The 16429-nt window shown below is 41.7% G+C and overlaps 2 protein-coding genes across 3 annotated transcripts in view; both read left to right on the top strand.

Annotated features, from left to right (window-relative positions):
• znf318 (zinc finger protein 318) overlaps positions 1-15924 on the top strand; it is a 33453-nt gene extending 17529 nt beyond the window's left edge. For both annotated transcript variants that reach the window (XM_085295955.1, XM_085295954.1), the window contains exon 11: positions 41-15924. In XM_085295955.1, coding sequence (XP_085152081.1) covers positions 41-3016 — 2976 coding nt within the window. In that variant the 3' untranslated portion in view covers positions 3017-15924. The remainder of the gene's footprint in view (positions 1-40) is intronic.
• Positions 15789-16429, top strand: part of ppp2r5d (protein phosphatase 2, regulatory subunit B', delta) — a 32669-nt gene continuing 32028 nt past the window's right edge. The window contains exon 1 of the mRNA XM_085295956.1: positions 15789-15925. Coding sequence (XP_085152082.1) covers positions 15899-15925 — 27 coding nt within the window. The 5' untranslated portion in view covers positions 15789-15898. The remainder of the gene's footprint in view (positions 15926-16429) is intronic.

The following is a 16429-nucleotide window of genomic DNA, read 5'->3' as shown; positions in this document are numbered from 1 at the left end:
AAGTGGACTTCAATATATATTCTTGACTCTTCCTCACCAGAAACAAATGTATGAGAACCCACTGTACGAGCAGAGGCGGAACCTGGACCGCCAGGCGGGACTGGCCTTAGAGGCAAGTGGAAAGAAACGCAAACATGATGACGATGAGAAAGGCAGCAAAGAGGAAAAGTCCAAACACAAAAAAGAGAAAAAGGAAAAGGAGAAAAAGAAAGAAGAGAATGCTTCAAAGGAGGACAAGTCCAAAATTAAAAAGGAGGAAGACGAGGATAAGCTGAAGCCAAGCAAAAAGGAAGATTTTAAGAATGCCAAGAGCCCTGAAAAGGAGTGGCCTTATTACAGCAAGAAAAATAATGATGAAAAGTACAACTACAGCAAGAAGGATGACAAGTACCATTACAGCCGAGAGGAAGACGAGAGGGACAGCCGGCACAGATACAGCAGGGATGAGGAATATCGGTACCATTACCGCACCGATGCTAATGACCGTCCCAAATATGGTTCAAAAGATGATGGGGACAAATTTAAAGGTGGCAAATATTCAGATGCCAGATCCAAATATGAGAAAGAGCGAGACGAATGCAAACCTAAACCTGAGAGGGAAGGTTTTAAAACGTTTGAGCCAGAGAAGCCAGCAGTCAGCAACCCCGAACCACTACCAAAACCCTACGAACCGCCCAAAATTCTTTGTGGCCCCAGTCCGGCCATGAGGGCCAAGCTCCGCAAGCAGAGCCTGGAGGCCGGCAAACCAACTACAGCAGCAACAACCACATTCGGAAAGTTCATTTGGAAGAAGAAGGAGAACGTGCTTGCAAAGGAGGCAGAGAAAGTTGCTGCAGAATTCATCAAAGAGGATGAAGCTGCTGCCAAGTCCCCTTCGGTGGAAGACTCTTTTGCAAAGTCAGTAGCTGTTGCCAAAGAGATCGCAGAGAAGCTGGGAAACAAACCAAGCGTATCTGCTCCCTGGATGTCCAACCGGGGACGGATCCGACCCAACCTCCCTACACCTGCTCTAGGTCTGAGGAAGCCAACCATGATGGGCAGACCTGCATCTCTGAATACCTTTCTGTCCATTAAACCCCAAAACCCTACTTTAGTAGAGTCTCTTCCAACAGAGGGCGCAGTACTCCCGCCTCCTCCCGTGAGTTCCGGAAATGGTCTGCTTCAGACTAAAATGGTCCCATACGTTGATAAACTTGGGCCATTTGAGGCAGTCCTTCCCTTGTTTCAGGTTAGACCTCCACCCGTGGTGCCTGTACCAGCTGAAGTTAAATCTACTCTGCCAGTTTTTGAACCTGCCCGAGTCCAGCCAAATCCTGCCCCTGCTGGTGTTACAACTCCTACACATTCTAAATTTAATACTACTCCACCAGTTTTTGAACCTGCCCGAGTCCAGCCAAATCCTGCCCCTGCAGGTCTCACAACTCCTACACCTTCTAAATTTAATACTACTCCACCAGTTTTTGAACCTGCCCGAGTCCAGCCAAATCCTGCCCCTGCAGGTCTCACAACTCCTACACCTTCTAAATTTAATACTACTCCACCAGTTTTTGAACCTGCTCGAGTCCAGCCAAATCCTGCCCCTGCAGGTCTCACAACTCCTACACCTTCTAAATTTAATACTACTCCACCAGTTTTTGAACCTGCTCGAGTCCAGCCAAATCCTGCCCCTGCAGGTGTCACAACTCCTACACCTTCTAAAGTTAACCCTGCTCCACCAGTTTCTAAACCTGTCCCAGTCGACTTAAAGTCGGTCCCAGTACAGGCAAAACCTTTAACTTCTTTAGCTACCACAGCTACTCCAGCACAACCAGCCATGATAAAGATTGTGTCTGACGTGGCAGCTCCTGGTGTCCCAGAGGGTGAGCAGACTCGTACGGTGTTTGTCAAACCTCCACCTTTCATGAATAAGTGTGATGGAGCTCAGAAATCGGACAAATTTAGGAGCAACCTGGCTGCAGCCAGAGCCCAAGATTTATTTGGCATCTTCTACAGCAGCATCAGCCAAACGGGCCCCTCCTCCTTCAGCAAACCAGCATCAGATACTAGAGCTGAAGGCAGTAGTGGCAGTAAAAGTCCATTTCCAGTTCCAAAAGCCCTAACACCCCAACCACAGTCCAAACCACACCCAGAATTACAGCCCCAACCTGAGTCTCAGCCACAGTCCCAACCACAGCCCAAACTGCACCCTGAACCTGGGTCCCAGCCACAGTCCAAACCACAGACACAGCAACACCTTGAACTCCAGCCTGAACCACAGCCCAAGGCACAAGGTCTTACTCAGTTCCCGCTTCCAAATGAACTCCAAAGATCTCCACAACGAAATCCAAATGAGCAGCCACAAAACCCACTGACCCCAACAAACTCAGGCATTCAAATTATGTCTGTCTGGTCCCTGCAGTCTGCCAAAGACTCCGCATCTGAGTTGGCTCTACCTAATGAAAGAAACACGCAAATGGCTCAACCAAGAGTGTCTCCCCCGCTTCAGTGTGAGGTTCAGAGTGCACCTGAAGACCAGTCTGTGACAGCCAAATTGGATCCCCAAATCTTCCCAGAGAGTCAGTCTTCCAGACTGGAGTCCCAGCTCAAACCATGTCCTGAAAGTCAAATAGAGCCCCAACAGTCAGAATTAAGCAAGGTCAACGAATTCCATCCAGAGACTCATTCTGACACAGAACCTGAACCCAAACCAAAAACGGGTCCTAAAACCAGGGGTAAGAAAACCCCGCCTGCTCCTCGGCCAACCCGGCAAACCCGATCCCAAACAAGATACCAAACCCGACAGCAGCTGAACCAGAACCAGCCTGAACCAGAACCCGAGTCAGCTTCAGGTGACACTGATGCTGCAACTACAAACCCAAAGAACTTGGACATGGTAGATCCTGGCTCTGTGTCGCAGCCAGAGGCTGAGGCGTCCAGTGAGGCGAACCCTCAGATTATGAAGATAACTGCAGAAACACTGGGCTTGCCCTCTGACATGACCTCACTGGACTTTGAATATGATTTTAACTTTGAGTAGGAGGTGACTGGGCTTTGTGACATGGGGGCGGGGTTTATTCTAACCGCTCGGCTATCCAGAAAGGCTGAAGCCACAATGTGTCACATAGTGGAGGGCATGTGAAAGTGACGAGATAGACACTCTTGCTGAGGGACTACACCTGTCTAAAGGACCAGATTTATTTAGAGTTTAATTGAATTCCTTTCTTCACTGTTTTCTCCAGAATTTGTTTTTAGGTCTGATTGATCTCATAGAAACGTGTCCAGGACATTTGTCCTCACCCAGCAGTCTCCTAGTTTTGCAGCTTTTGCTTACACTTCATAGGTTTCCAATAGACTAAAAGAAGAATTTAAATACTCAAATAAACCTGTAAACTGCTTGATTTATGCCATTTCTGTTTAAATAACACAATAAACCTCCTCTCTTTGATCATATTTGGCAGCTGGGACCGCTGGTGTGTTGCGTTTTGGAGTTGCATTAAATGAATAATGATTCCACCTAACAGGACTAGTGAGCTCATGTAGATGGCTGCCATCCGATCTACTGAACGAGAAACCTTATAAAATCAGAGCGCTCACCCGGTCTGGTTGTGATTTGTTAGTTTTTAGTTACCGTGTACCTGTTGCTACCTGGCTCTAAATAATAAAAACACAATTGCAGACTTTCAGCCTGACCCAGTCTTTGAAATACATAAACCAGGCTCAGTCAAGCACAGTCTTTTATTGTAATGACACAACTTGTCCTTTGAGGCAGCAGAGTGTCTGTCTGAGGTGCTCTCTGTTGAAAGTGGAGATGCAGCTGACAATGATGAATATTTGGATGAGTCTGCTAAGACTCCTGTGAATTTCCGTACTCTGAGGTGAACCTGGAACACTTTGTAATCCTTGAACCCTTTCACAGTTCATCTGGACCGACTGTTTGGTTTCACCTCATTTCTGCTTCTTGTCACAGGAAATGTTGGCCTAGAACCTTTCGGGAAATAAAAGATTCCTGAAGTCAAAAAAAGCCCAACAAAGTTCAGACAGTTCATCCCAGGGACATTTCTTAAATTTTCAAGCCATCAGTGTATTTATTTTATTTTTTTTATAGGTGACCTTTCTGTTGTTGATCTCAGACTTGCTGGATGTCTTCCCCTGTGTAACGGGTCTGAACTGAATCATCTGTCTCAGAATAGATAAATCTGTGGCTGGGAAATGCTAGAAAAGAACCTGTGACCTGGACCTCAAATTTCCTGAACCTACAGAGAATATGGCATCTCAGAACACGAGGTGAGGCTTAATTTAGCAACCAGATCGTTAAAAGTTTCTTAGTGTCTGGGAAATATGTCAATGTGAAGGTGAAGATCTGAGTCATGGTCCTTTCACTGGTTCTCAATGTTTGATCCAGCTAACCCAGATTAACTCACTGTAATGTACTAAATTTGTGGTTAACCTGTTTAAGAACTTGCAGATGAGAGGCTGTAATCCCATTTAGGGTCTCAAACAAATGGTTGTAAAGCAGAGCGTAAATTACTAAAAGGAAATGTTCCCTCATCACCTGTTGAACGGCCTCTTACAGATGAAACTGATGGTTGGAAGACTGCTCCTTCAAAGAGCACAGTGTAGTTTTGGGCGGTTCACGGTTAAGGCCTCGTTTCATCCTGTTTCGACCTCGGAAAGCTTGTTCTGATTCTCCTGAATGAAACAGTTACTGGAACTGCATCGGATGTTCTTCGTTCATTGTGTCTGAAACTGCTCGTTCTGTAATGTGTTAAAGTTTTAATAAAAGGAGAAACTCCAGCATGTCTCTGTGTGCTCATTACAAGGGAAAGAAACTTTATTCAATCAAAATCGGGACAAAATCGGAACACACGGGGGATGCTTGGCTCAGGTTTAAGTACTTTTACAGATAAAAGGCAAAAATCTGATTTATTATTAAAATATTAATAGTTATATATTATTAATAAAGTTCTGAGAGCCTAATGTCTGGATGATTGTAGAGTATAAAGCAGAAGGAAATTCTGACCCAGATTAGTTTGAGATATTCTCTCTTATTTACTTTGTATTTGAAGGTTTGATGAATAATCTGCAGTGATTAAGAAACCTTCCAGAGATTCTTGCAGCCAGAGTTGGGTCGACTCTAGAAGTGTCAAATCTGAGAACCGTGCAGCGGCGTCCATGCAGAGGTAATCGGGGACAAGTCCAAATACTCAAGCCGATCATACGATCATTAAACTGCAGTTTGTGACCCAACGGGGCTCACCTGTCTCAGGTAAAGTCTCTGATTGAGCCGGTCTCCACGTTGGGGGGCATCTACAGTGTTGGGGAGTAATGGAATACAAAATATGAGTAACTGTATTCTGTTACGTCTGTGAAGGTTCTCAGTCATCCAGGTCATTGTAGTCAAAGGAGCTTGCAAAGAAAAGCGTCTGGACTTCTTTAAGTTGCTTGAAGACTTCACAAGCGCATGGCACAACACAGAAGAGCCACCTCCACAGGACAAGACTCAGCAGTCCATCTGCATCTTAAGGATAAAGGACACTCTTTCGAGGATGCCAATGTTCACATTTTGGACAGAGAGGACAGATGGTTTGAAAGAGGAGTGAAAGAAGCATCTATGTCCACTGTGAGCGACCATCTTTGAACAGAGGCGGGGGTTTACGACACCAACTCTCTGCCATCTATAATCCAGTTTTGAGATCCCTTCCCAGACGCCTTAACGCCCACTCACATCCTGGGCCATCTGACCTCAGGAATTCACATGATAAGGTGGGGCCAGGTTTCACAATGAACACACCCGAAACTCTGGCTGATTGGGACCCACGCCCAGTTTCCCACCTTGGCTCAGGCGATTTGAGGATCATCAGGGGGTCCTTTTGTCCCTCTGTGGGGGGTCTCTCCCACTAGGTTTATATCTGGGACTCTCCACCATTTGACCTTAGAACTGAAGAGGCTTCTCGGATGAGAGGTGAAACGTCTTCAAGCAACTTAAAGAAGTCCAGACGCTTTTCTTTGCAAGCTCCTTTGACTGTATTCTGTTACAGTTACCATTTAAATAGGTGATAATTAGAATGCAGTTACTTTGTTAAAATAAATGGATTACATAGTGGTCGTTTCCTTTTTCAAGTGTTAGGCTGTGCCCTATGGAACGCCAGGACTGCCATCATGAATTAATTAAATACACCATTAAATAATTAAATGTGGCAATAATTAATTAAAATTGGAAATAATTAATTAAAAATGTTTTTGACACATTTAATTAATTATTGACACATTTAACTAATTACTTGTTTATTTCATATTTTAATTAATTATTGTCACATTTAAATAATTATTTAATGGTGTATTTAATTAATTCATTTTGGCACAGTTGACTCCTTCAGGTCTCACCAGGTCTCACCCATTTTATCTGTCAGCCTCACCCATCAAACTCAGGGGGCGGGGTTAACGCTGATCGAGTCAAAACCATTGCTTTGGCCTGGTGGCCATTGTTTCTAGCACACAACAACCGGCATGTGGAAGCTAACAGAACTGAGCTTTGAAAAACCCTGTGTGTGTGTCACCAAATACCGTTTTAATATTTTTTTAGCCGAGAATGTAGTGGTTTAATCTTCATGTGTCTGGTCGGTTTGTCAAGATACAGCCTCTTTGCAAAAGTGCTTCGATGATTTTGGAGATGTCTGCCCAGTCTCACGGCAAAGCGTGGGATAGACCCACTCGCCTCGCAATCGAGCTTTCATTACCACCGACAAAGCGCAGGCCCCGGTACACAGCTGTAGTAACCCCCGCTGGCTTCTTTTACTGAGGTTATATTTATCGGTGTTTTATTTCCTGATGTTCTTATGTGTCCTACGTGTTTCAGTCGCCAATTCTGAATTATAACTAACATTAAAAACATGTTTAAGGAGGAGAGAGAGCAAATAAATATGTTTAACAGCTGATCTTTGGGTTTTTGTTCAGTAATCAGCGTGACCTGTGTATAAACACATAAAAGAGATAACGTTGGTGTTTCCGTCATGTAGTAACTGCTGGCTTTAACTGTACAAAGGTTGTTCGACACTATGAAACACATACAGACTTCATGATGTTCGGCTAATATTTTTATTGTGAATATTAATCATGAGGGTAAACGGCCCTGTACACCACGGAGCGAGGTCAGCATGTCCACGATATCTCCAGCTCTATGAGTTAACCCATCAAACTAATCTGTCATCTACGAATATGTCACGGGTCATATCAATATGATTTTACAGGAACTCATCCTTATTACTGCCTACTATTCCAGAGACGTGAAAATCTACAGCATAAAGAACAAAAAAATATAGCAGTCTAACGCAACACTGTAACAGAGATGAACGCGTCAGTTTGTCGCAGATCAAAGTGGAATGAAAGTGATTGGTTGAACAAGTGTTCATGATCTGTGTTTTCTGCATTTTCATCAGCGTTTAACCCGAGTTCCCAACCGGTCAGCTGGTGGGTAACAGGCATCTCCAAAAACATTAGAGTACTTTTGCAAATATCTGACGTCTTGATGAATCAAGCAGATATTTGAAGTTTACACAGAAACATTCTCACATGAAAATCTCTTAAAAGTTTATTTTGTGACCCAGAAAGAGTAATATTTCAAACTCTGCCACTCTGTGTTCCTCCGCCACTGCCTCGTTTGAGTTTTGGACGAAATGGATTCTGGGATATTGCATTTCGTCAATATGCAAAAACTGAGCGAGAGGGGGTGCTATTGTGTGTGTGTGTGGATAATAGCAAACACTGAAATACAGTTTTTGCACGCAGCAATGAATTTTGTTCACTCAAATTCAGCTTTTAAATTTAAATTTCTCCTCAAAATGCAACACTTGCACCTGCAAACTTTTTTTTATGTGCGCTCAATTTTTTTTTACGTGCGCTCAGAGTAGTGCCACAAAAATAACGCCATATTCGTCGCGTCACTCTCTGATTGCTTAAATAGGGATAATGTTATAGCCAATATAATGCAAACTCCACTATTTTTTTAAATTAGAGAAATCTCGTTCTAAACTTGGTTCTGTTTGGAGACTTAATATTGACGGTATTATAACTGATGAACCCCGAAAAGTCTCCACCTATTGCTCCAATTTTTATAAAAATTTATACAAGTCAGAGTTTGATGAGAGTGCTGCTCTGAACTTTATGGAACAAATCCCTGATGTGCGAACAGTTAAAGAAGATCAGATGAGTTTCTGTGATAGGCCGATATCTATTAGTGAAGTGCTACCTGCTATTCGACGTCTTAAACTTAATAAATCCCCAGGAACCGATGGCTTAACCTCTGAATTTTACATTACTTTTGCAGATCAACTGGCTCCATTTCTTCTTAATATATACATTGAAAGTCTTATAAATCAGTCTCTTCCCCCCACTTTACCACAAGGTCTGTTAACCCTAATCCCAAAGCCAAAGAAAGATCCCACTTATATTGACAATTGGAGGCCAATTTGCCTCCTTAATAATGATTATAAGATCCTAGCTCAGATCTTTGCCAAAAGACTGAAAACTGTTTTGAATGATATTATTGATGAAACTCAGTCTGGCTTTATGGCTAACAGACACATATCCAACAACATCAGACTTGTTTTTGACCTAATTGATTATGCAGATTTGTGTAGGGATGATAGCTTTATCTTATTTGTAGATTTCTGCAAAGTGTTTGATACGATTGAACATGGTTTCATTTTTCAGGCTTTGGACAAATTTGGCTTTGGTCCTTATTTTCAGAATGCAATTAAAACAATGTACAAAAATTTAAATTGCTCCATCAAACTACAAGCAGGTACATCACCTAGGTTTAACTTGAACCGCGGTATCAGGCAAGGCTGCCCCATCTCCCCATACTTATTTCTCATCTGTGCTCAACTCCTCTCTGATTATATTAAAGGCAGTCCTCTGAAAGGTATAACAATTGCGGATGAAGAAATATTCATTAGTCAACTTGCTGATGATACCACTCTCTTTTTAAAAAATGCTTCACAGGTGCAGATGGCTATTAACACAATTAATGCCTTTTCTTTAGCTTCAGGACTCCACCTAAACATTGGCAAATGTGAACTGCTTGCCCTTAGAAATTGTACCAGTCTATCTATTGCTGGCATCCCAGTGAAAGAGTCTGTCACTTACCTTGGTATAGTCATTAATAAAAATCAATCCACCAGGTGCTCCCTTAATTTCACTCCAATTTTGGACAAAACACAACAAAAGCTAAATGCTTGGCTGCAGCGGGATTTATCTATTAAAGGGAGAGTTTTACTCACGAAAGCAGAGGGTTTATCTCGTCTAACTCATGCTGCTTTATCTCTTGATGTAAATAAAGAAACCCTGGCAGATATTGACAGACATCTTTATAATTTCATATGGAAGAATAGAATTCATTATATTAAAAGATCAGTTTTATCCAGCTCATACCAACATGGTGGAGTAGGGCTGCTCAATTAATCGAATTTTAATCACGATTACGATCTGGGCTTTCAACGATCATTAAAAATGACTGAGCCGATTATTAGCCCCTCCCTCATTTATCCGCGACACCTTAAAGGCCGGTCCGTGAAAATATTGTCGGGCATAAACCGTCCGTGGCGCAAAAAAGGTTGGAGACCGCTGATTAAGAGGACCCGAGGGAAGCTCGGAAAGCTCGGAAAGCTAAGAGGGAGTTATTTGGAGAGGAGAGTGACTGCCGCTGGTTGAAAAGAGAGTTTAAAAAAAAAAACTTCAGTGGTGTTGCACACTATTTTATATTATTTTTTAAAGTCATTGTTAACCCTTTAAAGCCGGTCAGAGCAGCACGCGCCGTGTTGTGTAACTATTTTTAAATCCCTGTAGAACCTGAACCGTGTAAGCTAGCGCAATAATTTGTTTTGCATATGAAACCGGAGGAGTAGTACTTACATCTGATGCCATCAGCTTGTCCTCGGTCACGGTTTCGTTCCACATATAGCTTTGCAAAAATTGCATAAAAAGCGCTTGCAGGAACAAAAACATAATATTCCAGAAACACGCTTTGCCGATCCGATCAGCTGTTCGTAACACTTCCCACAGTGAAATGATGCACCTGCTGTTTTCTTTGCAAATTTGCATCATAGGATTGTTTTTTGTTTTTCCTGCAGTATATAAAAATTGGTGTATCTCCAAAATAAAACTATGAAGACACTTAAAATAAATTTCCTGTGGTGGGAAACTATTTTTTGCAACTTTATTGTATTTAAAGTTTTGAGGGATAAACCTCTTAAATTTCTCCAAGTAGAAATATATGTAAACAAAACAAAAGCGATTTTCAATTTTTTTTGTAGTTTATTGCACTTTTTTGCAATTTATGTAATTACTATGGACTTAATGCATACATATTATTAAAATATGGGCTATAACAGTTGTATTGATGTATAGCAACTTGAAATGCTCCCACAAATGGCACTACAGCATGTAAAAAAAAATAATATAAGCTCTGGTGGACTTGGTTCTATAGTAGGTCTTAAAGGGTTAAATAAATATCGTCAAATAATCGTGATCTCAATTTCAGTGAAAATAATCGTGATTATCATTTTTGCCATAATCGAGCAGCCCTATGGTGGAGTAAACTTTCTTGACTTCTCCTCATTAAACAATGTGTTTAAAATAAACTGGATTAAACAATTTTTCAGTAACCCAACCTCAATTTGGAACTTTATTCCCAATTATATTTTCTCAAAAATTGGTGGTCTTAACTTTCTTTTGCTTTGTAATTACAATATCGATAAAATCCCTTTAAAACTATCCAACTTTCATAAACAAATGCTTCTTTCCTGGTCATTGATTTATAAACACAACTTTTCTCCACATAGATACTATATTTGGAACAATAGAGAGATTTTATACAAACATAAGTCTGTGTTTATAAGTAAGTGGTTTGATAATGGGATTCATCGTGTTTCACAACTTATAAATCCAGCTGGAGGTTTACTCTCTTACTCAGAATTTTTGAATACATATGGTCTTCCTGTTCCACCAAAGGAAAGTTTGATGCTATCCCTGCTGGGGTCTTAATGTTGTTTAGAAATCCTGTTGTTAATGATTTGACCCCTTTACCACTGGATCCTGCTGTTACTTATGTTGGTCAGGTGTGGTTCCCCTCTGTAAGGAGGAAAAACAACCGTGAAATACGAACTCTGTTTCAAAAAGACAGAACTTGTGTCCCAACGGCTGTCGCCTACTGGAATAACTTATACCAGGACCTGGAATGGGAGAAGATTTGGACCTTACCGTTGAAATTTCTATTAAATAACAAAGTAAAGGAAATATCTTTTAATGTTATTCATCGTTTTTACCCAACCAGATCTTTTCTTGTACGTTATAAAAAGGACATTGATGTTAACTGTACATGTTGTAATTGTGTGAAGGAAGATATTTCTCATTTATTTTGGTCATGCTCATACACGAATCTTTTCTGGCAAGAATTTTGTGGTTTTGTTGTTTCCTTTATCCTTTCTGAGTTCTCTCTTTGTTACGAGAAAATATTGTTTGGTTTCTTTAACGACCCCATGCACAGGGCAAACAAATTTTATTTGATTAATTTATTGATATTATTGGCTAAATTTCATATACATAAGTCGAAATTTTCTAACGCAAAACCATCCTTTCGTTGCTTTTTAAATGAAACCAAACACTATGTTAAAACCATACAACATTCTCAAAATCAAAAAGCTGTCAAAACCATAAACTTATGTTCCCTGTTCAATATCATCTGATTCTTTAATAGACTGTGTCTATTTTGTTTTTTTATACGAACCCCCTGACATTGTGTTTGCTATTTTGTATTTGTATATTTGTATTTTGTGATTTGTCAATAAAGCGTATTCAAAAAAAAAAAGGGGGGGCTGCAGATAGGATACAGGGATACAGCCACAGAGATTAAAATGTGACGCCATTTCCGGAGTAAAACCGCAAAGGATTCTGGGAACGAGTGGCAAGCGGTACTAGCGCACGCAGGCTTTCACATGAAAACAGTCACACCGCGATAAAAAGAAACACATGGCAAGAAGCTGTTGTATTATTAACTGCAATAGCCGGTCGCATGACAGCCACGGGAAGCCGACGGGTAAAGAGATCGGTTGTTATCGGATTCAGTTGTGGAAGAGAAATTGTTTAAGCCACGTTTCCGAAGTAACAAAGAGGTGACGGATGGCCTGGATTGCAGCCATTCCAAGACCAAATATAACGTCCCAGAACCCTCCAGCTCACATGTTAGTCTGCTCCAAGCATTCCCACAAAGGTCAGTCTTCTGTTGTAGTTAATACGTAATTTATCACAACATAACTGTTGATGTAGGTTACAAATAAGTCTCATATTGATTTGAATTGAATTCGTTGCTATGCTGCTTTGTTCGCGGTGGCTTTGCGGGCTAATGTTTGCCAATTTTTTGATGTGTTTTGTAGGAAAACCAGCCTACAAAATGCAGGAATGCAATCCAGACTGGGCCCCTCTATCAGCCTGGGTTTAAAGCTGCTACCACAGCCAGATTTGATCGGTTAAGAGAGAGAGCGAGATCCAAACAGCCACGAAACGTCTGCATATATGTGCCCAAGTGTTGTATTGAAGCAAGCAAGTGATGAATAACTGTTTTCCAGTATGTTGGAGGTTTTTCATTATTGATTTGTTTTTCACCGAAGCAGCTAATAAAGCACGATGAAATACAATGTTGCCTCTTTCTTGTAAGATTCTATAACAGAATGAAACAATAATGCCAGTTAAAAATAAAGACAATAATTGAATGAATTACAAAACACTTTTTTTTTCTATTAGATCTGAAAATGTTGTGTAACACTACAACCTGAAACGACAAATAGATGCGTTGGCCTGTAACAACAGCTGTGAGATGGAATCGTCCAAATCACCAAAGTAAACTGGGCCTCATGTTGTGAGTGTATGCACTCACGCTTAGGACCATATAATAATAAATATGTGCGTGATGAAAGTTGTGCAGCACACTAACATCCTTACTCCGGGATTAAAACCACAGAATTAATGGTTACCGGTGCTGGAAATACTAGTGTTTGATGCAGTGTTATGATTTAGTTGCCACTTGTACCCACAATGCAATGCGCGAAAGTCACGTGGGCTGTCAGTCTCTATTCCTGCATCTTTTGGGATCTTACAAAGCTTCAAACGACGCGTCGACTATTAAATTCGTCGTCGACGATTTTGATAGTCGACGTAATCATAGCTAGTTCAAGTTCAAATTTTATTCGCCACATGCAGTGGCATGAACTAGTTGACTAATCGTGGCAGCCCTAGTTACCAACTACTTGTTGGGCCATGTAATCTGTAGTGGAATACATTTTACACTGGTCATCTATGATGAGTGAAAACCCTGTGACGGTCTCAGTTATGGTCAGTGTGGAACCCCCCCCCCCCCCCCCCCCCTTTGTTTTGCTCTGTAACTTTGCACTGTCCTCTTTCTGCTGTAACAAAACTAATTTCCCACGTGTGCGACTAATAAAGCTTATCTTATACCTGTGGGTCCTCCAGTCACATGTTCAAGGTGAGCACAGGTGAATGAGTGAGTGAAGATCGGATCAAAGCACATCAGAGTGGACCTGATGAGCCTGTGTTGCTTTAAAGCTCAGAAATTTGCTGCACATGTCCAATAAAAATGTTTTCATGGCGCAGGTGGCCAGGTTACAGCCCCTCAGATGAGACCAGCAGGAAAATAACCAAGTACATTTACTGAAGTACTTCCCTCAAATTTAACATACCTGTAATTTCTGCGTGATGCTGCTTCCTGTTTCTACTGTATTTCTGATGCAGATATTGTGGTTTATACTCTAAACTATTTGGAGTACAGATAATCACCAAGTATAAGTTATGCACAGCTGCTGGATGTAAGAAATGTACACATCAATAATTATGATGCATTAGTAACATGTATATGTTTGTAATGTGGAGCATGTTTGTTTCACGTCTGTGCTGTTATAAGTTTTACTTCAGTAAAAGTCTAAAAACTTTCTTCCCACACAGACTCTGTTTAATCTGCAACTCCACGTGTCTCATGATCAGGCTGCACATCTTATTTCTGATTGGTGTAACAGGTATGTGTCACATCTGATGGTTTTCAGGTGTGTCCTGGATCCTGGTTCTTTCTGCTTGGAGTAAGGTAAGAGGATGGGAACCTATACGGAAGTGCGCGTGCATGCCGGAAAAACATGAAGTCAATTATAGTCAAAGTCAGTAAATTACTGTGTTTTTAAAGAGTCACAACTACATTTTACTTTCTGTTTGTAGTAATTTTAAACATATTTGAATGATTTTTATTGCCAATTAAAACATTTTAAAGTGTGAATATTCCACTTTTTTCTCTCCAAATGTTAGCTTACCATTTTAACGTTTTGTGGTCATTCGATTTGCCCGTTTCTAAGCTCAAAAAGGAGCTTTAATGCATTTGATTTTTTCCCTTTCAAGTCAATTTCTGGTTGATTATTTTTAATGATTTATTTATTCTTTGCATTGTTTGCCTGAATATAAAAATTCAGTTTTGTATTTTTTTTTTTTTACTGCTTTTTATTTCATTGAATTCTTTGATGTTGTTTTGATGATCAAGCCTGCAATCGGCTGATTGGCCGATGGTCTGTCAGCTGTTTGTTCTGTGCTGGATAAATAAAGTTTGGTTGAAGTGAAGGACCAGTGCTTTTGTTTGTTTTTGTTTCCTGTCTGTAAACAACATAAATTAAAAATAAGTTGAAATTCGTCTGGGAGCTCTGTCAGTCTGATGCTAACTGAAAACATCTGGGGGAACATCTGTCCTCATAGGTGAGCTGATTGGCTGCTGAAGCAGATGTGCAGGTTCACAGAAGCTCATTCAGATGAAAATATGAATTCACATCTGTGGGAAAGATGAACAGCAGTATGAACGCGTGAATAAAATTCCTTTGATCGGTAATTTGAATCCATAAACCAAGTTTTCTTTGTATGATGAAATTTACTTTCTAAGGTTCTGTGTTTAAGAAGAGCTTGTTTTCTAAATGTTAATACTTGAAAAATATGGAGATGAAAAAAATAAAAAGATTCAAAATGTAAAATAAAAAAAAAGAACACCCAAACTTGGTAAACGAAAAATGAAAAAACAGTGAATTCATCAAAATGAATAAATGAAATAAGTTTATATATAAAAAAGAAGGAATATTACAAGTAAAACTGCCTGCAGCGCACAGCTGAAAACATCTGGAGCTGCTTAATTCAAACATGTTGCTGCCTCCATCCATCGACCCATCATCCACCCATCACTCATCATCCTTTATCCTCCGCTGATGTTGGTGGCAGCAGGTTGAGCAGGGACTCCAGATGTTCTCCTCCTCAGCGACACCTCCGGGCCCTCCTGTGGAATCTGAGGCGCTCCCAGACCAGATGAAGGGGTTTGAGGTCTCCCCTGAGGTCTTCCCCCGGTTAGGCACGTTGCTGCAACAAATTCATGTTGAAGAATCAGAAGTATGATTTCAGGTGCTGAGATGGGTTCTGATTCTGTGAGTGGGTGCAGCTGGAACTTTGAGCTTCGGGCTCCTGTCTGTGTGATTATAACATGTTGCTGCCGCTGCTCCGGGGACAGACGGGGGACTCGGGTGGTTTTGGCGATTCTCTGACTCTCTCCGGTCCTCGGAGCTCGGTATCATCAGGTTGAAGGTGTTTTGTTGCTGGGGAAGAATCCAGTTCTTCCTCACCTCCCTGCAGCCTCACCCCCACCGTTATACTCAAACTCAGCCAATCAAAAAAAATCACTCCATATATCACTAGGCAGACGTCCACGCTGGCAGCCAATCGGATTGGGCGGCTCGGGAAAGGGCGCAGGGAGCTGAGACAGACCGAGTGACAGCGTCTGAGTCCCGGGGAGGAACATCAGGGAATCTCCGTGGAAAAGCCCCGCAACGCGGTCAAGATGCCTAACAAAACCAAGAAGGAAAAGGTAATATCCGCGTCACTGGCGTGCCCGGGGCATTTTTCCACTGAGATCCGGTGTGGCGGGTGTTTTTTTTTCTGCTGCTGGAGACTTCAGCCGTTTTATTTCACCGAGCTAATGGCTAGCTCACCTGCTAGCTGTTAGCTGGGGCCCAGCTAGGAGAGGACCGCTAAGCTAACGGCTAGCCGCGAGTCTGTGCTCGGCGCCCGCCGCGGACACGCTTCGTTTAACCGCACACCTGCTGAGTGTTTGAGCGGACACTTAGCAGGGATATTAGCGTGGAGCTGGCCGCCGTGATTAGCCGTGTTCTGTTGCCGGAGCTCCGGGAAGAGTCGCTGGCTGTGCCTGAATTATTGATGCAGGGCTCGGCTGAAGAAGAGCGTCTGAGGCGCTAACAGCGGTTAGCCGTTAACTGAGACCACACGATGACCGGTAGATGTCCCGCTGGATGCTGCGATTCCTTGGCTCACAGCGCAGTCTGAGTCCACCTCACACACCCATATAAATACC

Source organism: Mchenga conophoros, linkage group LG13, assembly GCF_057382185.1.
Source record: "Mchenga conophoros isolate Kocher_MC1m ecotype Shallow Benthic linkage group LG13, M_conophoros_male_GT1.1, whole genome shotgun sequence".
NCBI classification, from domain to species: domain Eukaryota; kingdom Metazoa; phylum Chordata; class Actinopteri; order Cichliformes; family Cichlidae; genus Mchenga; species Mchenga conophoros.
Note: the sequence above shows the minus strand (reverse complement) of the source record. Positions and strands in the feature narration are given on the sequence as shown.